At 56.6% G+C, this 14,900-nt stretch overlaps 2 protein-coding genes across 2 annotated transcripts in view; one reads left to right on the forward strand and one right to left on the reverse strand.

The window, feature by feature from the left end:
* The window catches only part of ASIC4 (acid sensing ion channel subunit family member 4), a 22,406-nt gene extending 14,043 nt beyond the window's left edge, over positions 1–8,363 (forward strand). Inside the window, 9 exon segments of the mRNA XM_023731215.1 lie at positions 3,899–4,043; positions 4,141–4,268; positions 4,426–4,588; positions 5,073–5,129; positions 6,056–6,209; positions 7,340–7,431; positions 7,513–7,592; positions 7,936–8,040; positions 8,250–8,363. Coding sequence (XP_023586983.1) covers positions 3,899–4,043; positions 4,141–4,268; positions 4,426–4,588; positions 5,073–5,129; positions 6,056–6,209; positions 7,340–7,431; positions 7,513–7,592; positions 7,936–8,040; positions 8,250–8,363 — 1,038 coding nt within the window.
* A 1,147-nt stretch (positions 8,364–9,510) lies between these two features.
* On the reverse strand, positions 9,511–14,755 carry CHPF (chondroitin polymerizing factor). Its single transcript, XM_004376350.2, has 4 exons — positions 14,208–14,755; positions 12,631–13,204; positions 11,532–11,711; positions 9,511–11,210 (listed from the first exon to the last, which is right to left on the reverse strand). The coding sequence occupies exons 1-4, from the start codon at positions 14,519–14,521 to the stop codon at positions 9,951–9,953; spliced, it is 2,328 nt and encodes a 775-aa protein (XP_004376407.1). The 5' UTR covers positions 14,522–14,755; the 3' UTR covers positions 9,511–9,950.
* Positions 14,756–14,900: the final 145 nt, after the last annotated feature.

Raw genomic sequence — 14,900 nt, forward strand, 5'->3', positions numbered from 1 at the left:
AGCCTCTCAAACGGAGAGTACACTCAAAACTGGCTGTAGCAGCAAGAGCTGATTCCAGTATCTACTTGGCCTGGAATATGAAGAGAGTGAGCGCTTTGAAATTTTTGGCAAATATTTATGTATCCCCTCCATCTTCCTTTCCCACACCAATAAGGACCCAGGAATCCTACCCCCAGCCCACCTCAGGGTCCCCCTCTCTCCCAGTGACATGCTGTAAGAGCACACGCAGGTCCAGAGTTGTACTGTCTCCCTGGACGCCTACCCTTTCATCTAGGGCCTTTCTACTCAAACTGGGGTCCTCGGACCAGCAAGTTGTTAGAAATGCAGAACCCCTTGCCCACCTCCCATACACATCTACTGAATCAGAATCAGCATTTTAACAAGACCCCCAGGTGAGTCATGTGTGCATTAAAGTTTGAGAAGCATTGATCATAGAGACCTTGGCAGATCAGCCTAACACTCTGAGCCTCCGTTTCCTCATCTGTAGAATGGGGAGATAATACCAACCTCCTAGAGTGGCTGTGAGGATTCCATTTAATGGACTATTGAGCATGTAGCACATGCCTGAGGCATAGCGATGCCCACTCCTGTCCACAGGTGGACCCAGCCTCACTGGCTGCAGGTGCTGCTGTGACTGAGGTGAAGGGATGTCGGTGCATTCTTCACTTCAGTGGGGCCGTGATGGGCAGGGGGCTGGGGCAGGGGCAGTTCAGACAGGATCAGGGACTAGAACCCAGAATCTGGTGAGGGTGTGGCGGGGGAGGGAGGAGGGAAGGGGCAGGTGAGGAACTGACAGACAGCAGATACGGAGAGGAAAGAGTGAGGAAGGTGCAGAGGAGTGCAGTGGAATGAAAGAGAAATAAGAGAAAAGGAGGGGAAGGGCATTGAGCAACACTCCCAGCTGGTTTCAGCTGGATGGCTGAGGCAGGAGCTGGGCTTGGGGTGAGGTAGGCTGGGGAGGGGACTGCCAACAATGGGTTGCGGGAACTGCTAGGTGGCTGGAGCCTTGCATCTAGATGAGTTCCAACTTCCTCACTTGCTGTGTGACCTTGGGCAAGTCACTTCACCGCTCTGAGCTTTGGTTTCCTTACCTGTAATAGTTGGGATAATCATCGAAGCTACCTGATACCAGGGTTGTTGAGTGGATGAAATGGGGTAGCAGTAGACGGGGCCACATTTTCTAAACTCCGAAGGGCTTGTTATGCACATGGTTTTGTTTTAGGGGTCTCAGCAGGATGCTTGAGTGATAGAACTGTGTGAGATGGGAGAATCGAATCCGGGGTCGCTAACTCAGCAGGAGATGGGGGATTTAACTCTACCCCACAGCAGAACTCACCCCCACCGCCCTCAACTCAACCTCTCGCCCTTCTACACTCTCCCTCTGAACCTAGACATTTAGGATATCTTTTCCCTTCAACACTGCCCCATACCGTTTTTCCCAGCTTTTACCAGTGTGAAAATGTTCCCAGGGAGCGGGGAGGGGGAATGAGAGAGAGTAATTGAGTGCGCCAACCCTCGGCCCCGAGGGAATGTGCTGCCTGTGATGCGATTGACCCGGGGACTCCACTCTGTAGGGGGTGAGGCTTGCCGGAGAACCAGCATTCGCCTCTCCCTCAACCTCCTCCCATCCCAGCTGCTGCGCTGCTCTCGGGCCTGGAGCCTCAGCTCCATCTCTGGGGCGCCAGCGCCATCTGGTGTCCATGGGGGAGAACTCTCCGCAGACGGTAAAGGGAACCACACGGGTTTCATTCAGTGCTGCAGAAGCTTCTTAAAACCAGAACCAGTTGCCTTGGAGTCAATTCAGACTCATGGTGACCTCCATGTGTGTTAAGAGTAGAACTGTGCTCCTTAGGGTTTTCTTCTCTTTTTTAGATTTTTCCACTTCCTGTGTTGATTGACCATTAAAAAGTTGTATCACAACAGAATTATCTGGGTAACATGAATCTATCAACAAACGTTTTTTTAAAATAGTATTTTGTTGTGTTTTAGGTGAAAGTTTCCGTAGCAAATTAGGTTACCATTTGACACTTTCTACACAAGTTGTTCAGTTTCGTTAGTTACCTTTTCCACAATATGTCAACTTTCTCTTTAATTGCTTTCTGGTTGTTCCCACAGGGTTTTCAATAGCTAATTTTTCAGAAGTAGATTACCAGGCCTTCCTTCCGAGGTGCCTCTGGGTGGACTCGAACCTCCAACCTTTCAATTAGCAGCCAAGCGTGTCAACCATTTACACCACCCAGAGACTCCAACTTCATACTAAAGCGCCCTTTTAATAAGGGACTGGGCAAGGTGCTTATTGTGCCTGGGCAGCACACACTCTAGTGAGTGGGGGAAGATGGACAACGAGCAAGGAGATGAATAAATAGGCAAGAATCTCAGGTCATGAGAAGTACTTGGAGCAAATCAACAACAGGAAGAAGAGTGGAGGGTGACCCCATGAACATGTGTGTCTGAAAAAGTGACACATAAACTGAGGCTTAAAAGATGAGCAGCTCGCGATGCCCAGGGTGGTGGTGGTGGGAACATTCCAGAAGAGGGAACAGCATGAACAAGGGCCCTGAGGAAGGGAGGAGAGCAGCCCAGGGGTTTGGATTTGTCACAGAGATCTGGGGCTGAGTGTCTCTCCTTGAAGCAGGAGAGGGAGGCAAAGGTCACTTCCTGTGGAGACTTCCAGGCCTTCATTCTGAGGGAAGTGGGAAGCTGTTGTTGAGTTTTAAGCAGATGAGTGACTTGACTGAGTACTTTAAGGGAAGTCCCTGGATAGCAATAACGGTTAACGCTCAGCTACTAATAGAAAAGTTGGAGGATCGAGTCCACCCAGAGGCGTCTTGGAAGACAGGCCTGACAATCTGCTTCTGAAAGATCACAACCTTGAAAACCCTACAGAGCACAGTTCTACTCTGCACACATGGGGTTGCCATACGTCAGAATCAACTCCATGGCAACTAACAAGTACTTTAAGGAGTCCCTGGGTGGCACAAAGGGTTACGTGCTCAGCTACTAACTGAAAGGTTAGAGGTTCAAGTCCACCCAGAGGTGCCTTGAAAGAAAGGCTTGGTGATCTACTTCCAAAATATCAGCCATTGAAAACTCTAAGGAACACAGCTCTACTCTGACACACATGGGGTCGCCATGAGTCAGGATCAAACCAACAGTACCTGGTGATGGTGGTGGTAGAAGCCATTTAAAAGGAGAATGGGCTGGGGGGAGGGGCAAGAACGGGAGAAGGGAGGCCAGTCAGGAGGCCACCACCCTGGTCCAGGTACAAAATGATGATGAATGGGGGGCTCTGGAGATGAAGAGAAGGTGGATGGATTCTAAATATATTTCTGGAGTAGAGTTGTTCCAGATAGCTGTTGTATTGGATGTGGGGGTGAGGGAGAGGGAAATTTCAGGGATTCTGGCTTGAGAAGTGGGACCCTTTACTTCGAAGGAGGAGACTGATGGGGGACAGGGTTTGGGGGGATATCAAGAGTTCTGTTATAGATATAAGTTGGAGATGTCTTTTAATCATCTAAGGGAGGATGAAGCAGCCCTGGCGGTGCAGTGGTTAAGTGCTTGGCTGCTAACCGAAAGGTCAGCTGTTCAAACCCACCAACTGCTCCTTGAGATATGACAGTCTGCTTCCGTGGTGACTACAGCCTCGGAAGCCCTATGGGGAAGTTCTACTCTGCCCTATAGGGTCACTATGAGTCAGAATTGACTCAATGACACACAACACATACACACAAGGGAGGATGTCAGCAGAAAAGATGGCACCCAAGGAAGAGGCTGGGATATGGGACAGGAGTGTCCAGGTAGGTCTGGTGGAGGCCTCTGGGGGCCCACAGAGGGACGGGAACCCTGGGGTGTCCTTAGCCCCGCCTTCTATCTCTCCCCCTCTTCTTCTTACCCCCAGGTCTATACTCGCTATGGGAAGTGTTACACCTTCAACGCAGATCCACAGAGCCCACTGCCCAGCCGGGCGGGGGGCATGGGCAGTGGCCTGGAGATCATGCTGGACATTCAACAGGAGGAGTACCTGCCCATCTGGAGGGAGACAAGTATGCAGGAGGATAAGTGATGGGACTGACTTGGGGGCTCAGGCCCAGGTCCTCTGCCTGGGTTGGGTTTCCACGGGTCTCCCTCTCCCCTGCGCAGACGAGACATCATTCGAGGCTGGCATCCGGGTGCAGATCCACAGCCAAGAGGAGCCGCCCTACATCCACCAGCTGGGCTTCGGCGTGTCCCCAGGCTTCCAGACCTTCGTGTCCTGCCAGGAACAGCGGGTAGGCAGCTCCCACTGGGCCCTGGGTTGGGTGTGACCAGACCTTCCCTCCAGAAGCCCACAGTCCGCCAGCTCACCCATTGACTCTGCCGGGGCTATGGACGCTGGAGGGCAGGCTAAATTCCTGTGCGTGACCCCATCCCGCCCTGCCTCTGCAGCTGACCTATCTGCCCCAGCCCTGGGGCAACTGCCGGGCGGAGAGCGAGCTCTGGGAGCCCAAGCTTCAGGGCTACTCAGCCTACAGCGTGTCTGCCTGCCGCCTGCGCTGTGAAAAGGAGGCCGTGTTACAGCGCTGCCACTGCCGGATGGTGCACATGCCAGGTGAGTACCCACCCCCAGCCAGCCCTCTGGGTGCCGGCCAGGCTCGGAACCTCGGGGAGATCACTGCTCTTGTGCTCGGGCAGATGCATGTGTACAAGCACGTGTGTGCGTGTCTATACCCACGCGTGCATGCAGATACGTTTGGGATTCTATGCATGTTTCACATATGCATATGCGAATGCACACATGCATTTGTGTGTATGCTAATATGTATTTTTGCACACGTGTGCTATGTACTTTTGTGCTTGTGTATGTGTGGGGATCATGTGTGTATGTTTGAACAAGTATATACAAATGTGTGTGCATATGCATGTGCATGCAAGTGGGCATGTGCTACGTGATAAATGCATGTGTAAGTTTCTGTGCTTACATGCATGAGTGTGTACAAATTCATCTGTGCATGTGTATGTGCCCACATATCGGCGTGTGGCTGGGGAGGGGGTAAGTGACCATAGAGACCCAAGGAATAATCTTCTCTTTTCAGGCAATGAGACCATCTGCCCACCCAATATCTACATCGAGTGTGCTGACCACACACTGGGTCCGTGCTGCCTGCTCCCTTCCCTCCCTCTCCATCGCCCTGCTCTTTATCTCTCTATCCATCTTATCCTCACTGCCTTGGCACCTCTCCTCCCAATCTCCCCCGGAGGGTTCTTCCTAGGGGGAGAGCCTTATCCCATAGCTCAGGGGGTCTGACGACATGGGCCTCTGCAGGTGTGGACACTTGGGTAAGTGGAGGCAACAGGGGGTGGGGCAGCAATCCAGGTCTGGGAGTGAAGGACTAGGCTTCTCGCCTTGGTTCAGCCAATGAGCTTGCCCTTGCTGGGGAAGTGGAATCACTTCTTTCTTGGTCTCAAGAAAAATGCAGTGCTGGTGGTCCAAGTGGGTAAGGCAAACTCTTCTGTCCACAGACCTCCCCTGATCTGCCATCCATCCAGCCATCCAACTGTCCATCCATCCAACCATCGCTCCATCCATCTATCCATCCATCTGTCCATCCATCCAGCCATCCATCCATCCGTCCGTCTGTCCATCCATCCGTCCATCCATCCATCCATCCATCCATCCATCTATCCGTCTATCCATTTTTCTATCCTTCTATCCATCCATCTAAGCCTCCTCCTCAAGCCTCCTTGTGTGTCTGAGGTCTCATGTGGTGGCTCTGGTGGATGGGCTTTGCCCTTTCTGAGCTATGAGGACCTCCTTTGCCCCAGTGGGATGCAACAGCAGAGGAATAAACCCATGGGAGGGTGCTGTGAGGTTCTGCCTACACCTGTTTTCTTGGGTAGTCTGAAGCTGGTCCAGGAAGGGCTCCCAGCCAGCCTCTCTAGGCAGTACCAAGGCTGTCCAGTAGAGGTCCTCAGTGTGGACTTGCCTGCCTCAGGGCAGCCCCTGTGCGTCCTCCTTGCAGCTAGTGGGCCAGGACCCCTCCCTTCTCCCACTGCAGTTGGTGTCTCTGTGTTGCAGACTCCCTGGGTGGGGGCTCCGAGGGCCCATGTTTCTGTCCTACCCCCTGCAACCTGACCCGCTATGGGAAAGAAATCTCCATGGTCAGGATCCCCAACAGGGGCTCAGCGCGGTACCTGGCAAGGAAGTACAACCGCAATGAGACCTACATACGGTATGTGTGCATGTGTGTGCATGCATGTGTGTACATGTGCGTGCATGTGTGTACGTGTGCATGCATGAGCACGTGTGGTGGAGACTGGGGGTGGGCTACACCTTTGTTCATGGTGAGTCCTCTGGTAGGAATGCCTTTCACATTGTCTTTCTTCTAAATAACCGCTACCCATCCTTCACATCACATCCAGGTCTCCACCTCCAGGGAAGCCCTTTCTCGTCCAGATGCCTTTCCTCTGAGCCCCTCCAGCACCCTGCACATATCTCTGTCGCTGCTGCATTACCCCATTGATTTAGAACCCTCAGTTTTGCGCCCCACCCCAGCAACCTGGGAGCCATTAAATGCATGTCAAGTGACAGTGGTGCTGGGGGAGGGGAGCCGGATGGGATAAGAGTGGAACAGACTGGCGTGCAGGACCCCACAGAGCCCTGGGTCTGGTCCCCTGCCACCAGTCCACAGATGCTGAGCACCCTCGGGCTGCCTTGCCAGTGCTGGGTCCTGTGGAGACATGATTATGAACCCAAGCCCAAGACACAATTTGTGAATGAACCCACTTCTGATGGTGCAGGACTGATTCTCAGACTCCAGCAGATATATGTGGGTGGGGCAGGGGGCATGGGGGAGACATGAGCTGAGGACCCCGGGCTTTGATCTGTGAGAGGAGAAAGGAGGGGAAGCATCTGGTTAGAGAACTGTGGGATGGTGCAGAGACCAGCCTGAGCAGAGGGCAGCAGAGAAGAAAGCAGTTTGGATCAGAAGGAGCAATGGAGCAGATCAAGGGCAGCCTTCAAAGTCTGGAAGGCAAAATTTGGAGTGGACTGTTGGGCAATCCAGAGCCACTGAAGGTTCTAAAGAGGCATAGGGACGAGGCAAAGTGAACAGTATTAGCTGCTTTAGAGAGGAGGCAGGGCCCAGGGGTTTTTACTTTGCTCTCTCAGGCCCTCTGCTTTGACTCAAAATCTGAGGTGAATGTGCATCTGGGACCGCCTCCCTTCACAGACTCTGGGATCCTGAAGGGGTGTTACCAGCTTCCTGGTGCGGGGGGAGGGGTGGGTCTCAGATCAGGATCTGCTGGACCTGGGATGCCTGTCAGCCACCTCCTAAGGATACCCTGCTTCCGGTCTCCACAGGGAGAACTTCCTGGTCCTAGACGTCTTTTTCGAAGCCCTGACTTCTGAGGCCATGGAGCAGCAAGCAGCCTACGGGCTATCAGCCCTGCTAGGTGAGACCTGGCTCCTGCCCTGACTCCCCTGGGGATTGGTCAGCCCAGCCTCCTCCCTCTGACCCTGCTCTCCTGCTCCAGGTGACCTCGGGGGACAGATGGGCCTCTTTATTGGGGCCAGCATCCTTACACTGCTGGAGATCCTTGACTACATCTATGAGGCAAGGGTGGGAGGCCTGGCAGGGGCCACCCAGCCAGGGGAGGGAGGGGGAGTGGAGGAGGGCTGTGGGAAAAACCAAGGGGATGGGGCAGGCTTCCTAGGCTGAGCTGGTCTGGTGGGGAAGTCGAGCTTGCCAGGGTCCCCTGACTGGCTGGAAGGCCTGGGCCCACTCTACTCCGATGCTAAGGCCTGAGAAGTCAAGGAAAAAGGAAGGGTGGGAGTATGGGGGAGTCAGAGTGAGGGTCTGCTGGGGTGGCAAGCCCTCTAAGGTGGGCCTGGAAAGGCCCTCCTTTCTCTATCGAATTTCCTGAGCTCCTTGCCGTCCCCTCACCCTGAACCCCAAGGTGTCCTGGGACCGACTAAAGCGGGTGTGGCGTCGTCCCAAGACCCCCCTGCGGACCTCCACTGGAGGCATCTCCACCTTGGGGCTGCAGGAGCTGAAGGAGCAGGTGAGGAGGACCTGCAGTTGCAGCCCGCGCCCCCTCCCCGGGATGGAATACCCCCACTCTCCCCAGGATGGGATCCTCCCCCTCCCCCGACCCCCACATCAGAACCAGCCTGGGGGCGGTCCCTGCCCTCCAGGGACAAGGAAGGCTGGCTGAAGGAGGCTTGGGGGCACCTCTTGAGCTCTCCCTGCCCTGTCTCCTCTTGGCTTTAGAGTCCCTGCCCGAGCCGAGGCCGTACTGAGGGTGGGGGGGCCAGCAGCCTGCTCCCCAACCACCACCACCCCCATGGCCCCCCAAGAGGCCTCTCTGAAGACTTCGCTTGCTAGGATGGGGCTGTGTCTGAAAGAACCCAGGAGTCTGGGACCCTCCCCCAGGCCCCCAACATTTTCTTTGCTTGCTCCTGGGACCTCGAAGGCCTGGGGGCAGCCAAAGGGTGCAGGGTGAGAGGAGGTGCTCATTGGGAGGATGGGGACTCAGTTCCTGCTCTCACCAGCCCCTGGCACCAGCTGCTTCTTTGCACAAGGGTCCTTCTTGTCTGCACCACCCTCCCCCAGGCTGGTGCCCCAGGGAGGGCTGGAGATTAGGCCTTGGGCCCCCCGTGGAAGGGATGGGAGGAAAGGAGAGGGAAGTGGAAGAAGGAGCCCACCCCAGCAGGGGTGGAACCCTCTGTAAATTTGTATATATTTAGGGAGGATAGGGTTGGGGTGGGGGTACAGATGTAGAAGGCTGGGTGGGGCTGCTGGGAAGGAAGGGTGGTGATTCAGGGACAGCCAGGGTCCCAACCAGAGTGTCAGCAGGAGAGGGCGAGCCCCCAGGACTCAGGATTGCTGAGCCACCCTGCTTCCTGTCCCTCTCCAGGCCCAGCTCCCCTCTTGGCAGGGGGAGTGGGTGGCCCAGCAGGCCTGGCCCAGCTCCCAGTTCCCCCTGCACCCATCCCACTTCACCCCAGCACTCCCTCCACAGGGAGCGGGCAGGAGAACTTTCAGACCCTGGCTGAGCTTGCGGGGTGGGGAAGGGCACCTTCTCAGGCCTCCCTCCCTCCAGTCTGGTTTTATAAAGTGCTGACGAAATTGGGAATAAAGAGGCATACACAATTCTGTGTCTGTGTGACATAGCAGATGCTGGGGCAGAGCTGGGCATACACAGGACTCCCTGGTAAGAGAAATCCAGGCCCAGCAGGGACAAGGGAGCCTCCATCCTCACCTCCACCCCTCTGCCCAACCCAAGCTAAAACCGAAAAACCACACCTGTCACCATCAAGTCAATTCCAACTCATTGCAACCTCATCTGTTACAGAGAAGAATTGAAGGACTGCTCCATGGGGTCGTCTTGGCTGTATCTTTACGGAAGCAGATCACCAGGCCTTTCTTCCAAAGTGCCACTGAGTTGGTTTGAACCACCAACTTTTATGTTAGTAGTTGACCACAAACCATTTGTGCCACCCAGGGTGCCTTCCAAACACTCAGAATCAGTAGTCCTCGCTCAGCCAGTTTATTCAAGGCAGGGAGCTTCATCAGGGGTACAGAAGGGAGAAATTGAGAAATGCCCTACCCTCCTCTCTCGGCTCCCCTTTCCTTCCAACAATTCATCTGCAGCCCAGCCCCCAGGGCTGACCCAGGAGGTGGACTGGCGTCAGGCAGACTGAACTGCATAAATACTCGGAGGCCACAGCCGGAATCAGCAGCGTCAAGTGTGCAGGGAGATCTTTGAGGCAGGAAGGGGTGGCTTGGAGAACTCCTCCCCTAGGGCTTGTCCTGAGCCCCGGGACCCACAAAGCCAGAGAGAGGGGGCCAGTGGCTGCCCTGGGGTTTGAGGCTGGGGCCAGCCCTGTCTGGCGAGGCTGGCAGGGGACTCCGGGATGTTGGGGAGCAGTGGGGCACACACAGCTGTGCCAGGGCCCAGGCCCGGTGGGGTCAGGTGCTGTTGCCCTGCTCCTGCTCGAAGAGCAGCATGGCGAGCTGGGTGCGGGAGCCAAGGCCCTCGAGCACACTCTGGCGGCAGCGGTGGTACAGGTCCTCGCTGAGCCGAGCGCTGCACGGCTGGGCCCGGTAGTGCTGCAGTAGTGCGGGTTCCACTGCCCGCAGCACGTGTAGGCCCGAGAAGCGTAGAAACAGCTCGTACACATCCAGGCTCTCCAGCAGCTCCTCCTCCTGCTCTGTGGCTGCCGCCAGCCGCCCACGGGCTGCCACATAGTCGGAATTGTAGAAGCAGGCCTCACTGGCTGCCTGGCGATCGAAGCGGCCCGTGTCACGGCCCAGCTCTGGTGGCCCGGGGCCCTGCGGTGGCGCCACGGCCGGGTGGAAGGACTGGAAGTGCATGGGAAAGAATGCCTGCCAGCCAGAGATGGCATGCATGCGACAGCGGTTTAGGAAGTCAGGAGTGAGCACTGTGTCTGGCCCGGCCAGCAGGAACAGTGTGTCCAATGGGTGCTTCTTGGAGAGCAGGTCCATGAGGCGCAGGGGTGAGGGGGCTGCTGTCTGCACACTGAGCCACGGCACCCGGGCACCGGGGAAACGCCGCTCCAGCTCTGCCACATGGGCTTTGACAGGTGCGAAGACATCTGCGTGGGCTGCCCGCTGGGCCTGGCGAGGCTCATAAAGCAGCAGCAGAGTCAGGGCTGCCGCGGCGTCGCCAGGCTCCAGTGCTGCGGTGGCGAAGGCCTCCAGGAAGCCAGGGGCCAGGTCACGCTCAGCCGCAGCCAGAGGCAGCAGCACAGTGAGACGTGAGGCCTCGGTGACATAGGGCACAGGCAGGATCTCCACGCGGCTGAGCGGCCGGAGCAGCTGTACCCGGCGGGTGAGGGGCCAGCGGCCACCCTGGGGGGTCTGCGCCTCCAGCTGCAGGTCCAGCGTGTACTCCATACCCCGGGCAGGATCAAAGCGTCGGTAGCCATTAACCAGCTGCTGCTTCTGGAGCCTCAGTGCCGGATGGTAACGGCGGTTGAGTTCCTCCAGGGCTGCCCCGAGAACGTCGGCCACATCGGCTCGGTCAGCCCCACGCAGTGGGCAGCGGGGAGAGCCATCAGCGCAGGAAAAAGCATGCTGCTCCGTGAAGTATTCCCAGCGCAGCACCTCAAAGCGGGAGGCTGGGCGGGAGGGGGCTGGAATGCCCACAGGCCAGGCAGCTGCCCGCTCGCCGTCAGCTGCCAAGCGGCTGGTGTTCTGGATCTCCCACTGGGTCGGAGAAAACAGGTCATGAGTTAAGGCAGAGGCTGAGGGGGCCATCCCACAGCTGGAGGACTAGGCAGGCAGCAGATGCCATGCAGGATGGCTCCTCAGTCCTGTGCCACTCTCTCCCCACCCAGGCCTTCCACTCATCCTTCCCCCCAGATGCAGGCAGCCTAAGAGTTAAAGGGTGGGGGGAGCGTTCTGGAGGGGGTCCTCTGAGGAAAGTGGAAACACACAAGGGCTGGGAGGCAGGTTGCCGTTTGATTCTAGAGCTCACTTTGTATCTCCCTGGGGTCTGAGACCTCTCAGGCCCTGCCCAGATCGTACCTGCAACTCCTGGATCTCCTGGTACGTGCGCTCCAGCTCAGCTCGGGCAAAAGCCTTGTGCAGTTGGTACATGTGCACAGGGTCACGCACAGGATGGGCTGTCAGGGTACTGCGGAAACGAGGGTCCCCCTCCTGCACAGGCTCCCCAGGGCTCAGCTCCAGATAGCTATAGTGCACCCCCTAGGGAGAGGAAGAGAAAGAGTCCATAATGAGAAGACCAACAGGACGGGCTTTCTCCTTGCCTCATGGTGAGTGTTTCATCTCCATGACCTGTTGTGTGAGTCAGAATTCAGTTGGATTAAGTTCACCTTGATCTGTTGTGAGCTTGTGTGACCTTGGGCAAGCCTCTGCTAGCTCATCCGTGAAATGGGCATGCATACACCTGTCCTATCTCACATAAGTGTCCAGGGGCTTAAATAAAATAGCTAACACTGACACCTACTGTGTTGCTGTTCTTAGGTGTCGTCGAATCGATTTCAACTCATAGTTACCCCATGTGACAGAGTAAAACTACCCCACACGGTTTTCTAGTCTGTCAATCTTTACTGGATCAGACTGCCCAGTCTTTTCTCCTGTGAAGCCACTAGGTGGGTTTGAACTGCCAACCTTATTGTTAGCAACTGAGAGCTTAACAATTGCACCATCAGGGCTCCTTGATACCTCCTATACCAAAAAAACAAACCCATTGCCATCGAGTCGATTCCAGCTTGTAGTGCCCCCATAGGGTTTCCAAGGCTGTAAATCTTTACAGAAGCAGACTGCCACGTCTTTCTCCCGCAGAGCCACTGGTGATTTCAAACCGCCAACCTTTGGGTTAACAGTCAAACACTTTAACCACTGCACCACCAGGGCTCTTTCATACCTACTATAGGCCCCTTATTTCCTCTAATCCTTATAACCACTCCAAGTGATAATTAATTCCATTGGCATGGATGAGGATACTTAAGCTCAGGAGATTTAATCATTGGCCTGTAGTCACAGGGATAGAAAATGACAGAACCAGCACACAAATCCAGGACTGTGTCTCCACCGCCCTTTGCCTCTGAGGAAGTGTATAAGCCCAGCTAGGAGGCACCAATAGGGCTGCTTGTCGTCCCACCTCGTGGTCTCCAGTGCAGCCCACGCCGGTGGCATCAAGGATGCAGCGTCCCAGCCACTCGTCCGGACGCGCACTGACGATGTCGTTGCGGCAGCCTTCCAGGTGGGGGCGCAGCTGCAGCAGAAGTGTGCGAGACAGAAGCACCCCAAAGCCGCCGTGGCAGTAGCGGCCTGGGGCGGGCTCCCCGCCAATGAAGTCCTGGGGCCGGCCCAAATAGAGGTGGGCAGAGGCGGCCAGGCTGAGGCGGCCAGCTAGGCGTGCCAGCCCGTGCGCCTCGGTGTAGGTAGCATCGGGCACTAGGAAGAACCAGTCAAAGTCGTCACTGTGCTGATCCAGCAGATGGCGCAGTGCCAGGTGTAGGTGCCCGATGGGCCGCTCCTCACCCAGCGTCACCACGGCCATGCCCGGTGGTGCCCGGCGGCCCCGAGCACCAGTCAAGAACACCACACGCTCTAGCCGGTGCCCCAGCGTGCGGTTCACAGCCACACCCAGAGTGGGCAACGTGGCCTGTGAGGTCAGCACCGCCACGAGCAGTCTCTGCCTGATGCCCAGCTCCGTGCTGATGTAGCGGGTCCTGGGAGAGGCAACAGCACAAAGTTATGAAAAGACAACAAGGCAGGCAGGAGGCAGTCTACATGGATTCTGGCCTGGGACAGGTTATGTCCTCTCGGGGCCTGTTTCCTCACCTATGAATAGGGTCACAGGATTTAAACGAAATATTAGCCTTACATACATAGTGCTTTGCATTTGGGGTGTGGAAATATTCAAGCAGATCTGAGACATATGGTGTGGGTTTAATTTTTGGTTTCACTACTTAGTAGTTAGGCATCCTTGAGCAAGTTATTTCACCCATCTGAGTGCAGTAGCGTCACTGTAAAACGGGGATGACTGTTACCTATTTAAAGCACTTAGCCAAACTCTTGGTGCACAGAAGCTACTGCATATACTATGCATACATTCATCTCTATACAAATATGCCATTATACCATAAATGCACTGCATAAATGATGTAAAGGAACATATGGTATTGAACATGTTTGGGGAAGGGGCAGTCTGAGGCTCAGGGGTTCTAGTAATTTACCTGCCATAACGCAGAATGCAAGTTGCAGAACTGAAATTTGAACCCAGTGTTATTTAGAAGAAATTATTTAAACTCATCAGGAGAGGAATTAATGTGATGGGTACCACCTCCCCTCCTGGTGGCGCCTGTAAACTACGCAGGAACAAGAGCTATAGGTAAATCGTAGGCTTTTCTTTCTCTCTCTATACACCCACCTTATATACCAGTCATTCCTCCAGCCCAACAGCCCAGCCAGGCTTCTAAGAGGCTCTTTGGGGGACCATGAGGTCGAGCAGATTTCTGACAGAGGCGGGCAATTTCAGCCCAGGCCGGGACAGGGCTTCAGACGGGTCCCACAGCTCCCGGGGAAGCAGGGCATCGGAAATTATCGGAGCCCAAAGACTTCCTGGCCGGCCAGCCCCTTCCTTCCGGAGCCTGACCCGGCCCTCGGCGGCCTCCCCGGCGCGCGCGCCCCGGCCAGTGCCCAGGAGGCGGGGCGGGTGGGGCTGACCCCTACCTGACGGCCTTTTTGGCAGCCTGGCCCGGCTGTGCGGGGTGGTAGGGCAAGACACGCGGCTCCCAGTTCTCCCCGGCGCCTGCGCCGGCCCCGGTCTTCTCGCGCTCCGCGCCAGGTTGCACAGAATTGGGCCGACGCGCTGCGTTGGTGTTGCCGCGCGGCGGCAGCTCAGAGTCTCCAGGCTGGGGCGGCCCTGGGCCGCACGGTTCCTCCACCCAGGTGACACTGAGCAGACTCAGAGTGAAGCCCAGGGAGATGCCCACGGCCACGGGCCCCGCGGGCCGCAGCACCGATAGCACCAGTGACGCCCGCATGGCGCCCGGACCGCAGACCCCCGGCCCCGTCGCAGCCCCAGAGCAGCCGAGGGAGGCTCCGAGGGGGCGGGACCGGGGAGGGGGCGGATCCGGGGGGGCCCAGGCCCAGCGGGCGGGCCCCCTCCCTCCCCGCCGAGCAGAGCCCGCGGCCCAAGCCCGATACCCCGCGCCGCGCTCCGATCCCCCCCAGCTGCCGCTCTGTGCCCTCGCGGTCCTTGACTCGCTGCCGGAGCCTCTGCCGCCGCCGTCCGACGTGTCACTGCGCGAACTCCGCCCCGGGGTGGGGTCTCAGGCTCTGGCTACCCAGGAGGGAGGAGAAGGCGGAGGTTAAAGGGGAACGACCCCCGGAAGTGCCCCCTCCTCAGGGAGGGAGAAGAAG

The sequence above is a fragment of the Trichechus manatus genome, unplaced genomic scaffold (genome assembly GCF_000243295.1).
Source record: "Trichechus manatus latirostris isolate Lorelei unplaced genomic scaffold, TriManLat1.0 scaffold00041, whole genome shotgun sequence".
NCBI classification, from domain to species: Eukaryota; Metazoa; Chordata; class Mammalia; order Sirenia; family Trichechidae; genus Trichechus; species Trichechus manatus.

What these genes read in the sequence shown, in the direction of transcription:
- CHPF (XM_004376350.2), bottom strand. Translation starts at nt 14,521, where the DNA reads ATGCGGGCGTCACTGGTGCTATCGGTGCTGCGGCCCGCGGGGCCCGTG. An exon ending in GCTGCCAAAAAGGCCGTCAG is followed by an intron (nt 13,205 to 14,207) that starts GTAGGGGTCAGC and finishes TGCCTCTCCCAG; the next exon opens with GACCCGCTACATCAGCACGG. An exon ending in AGGAGATCCAGGAGTTGCAG is followed by an intron (nt 11,211 to 11,531) that starts GTACGATCTGGG and finishes TCTCCGACCCAG; the next exon opens with TGGGAGATCCAGAACACCAG.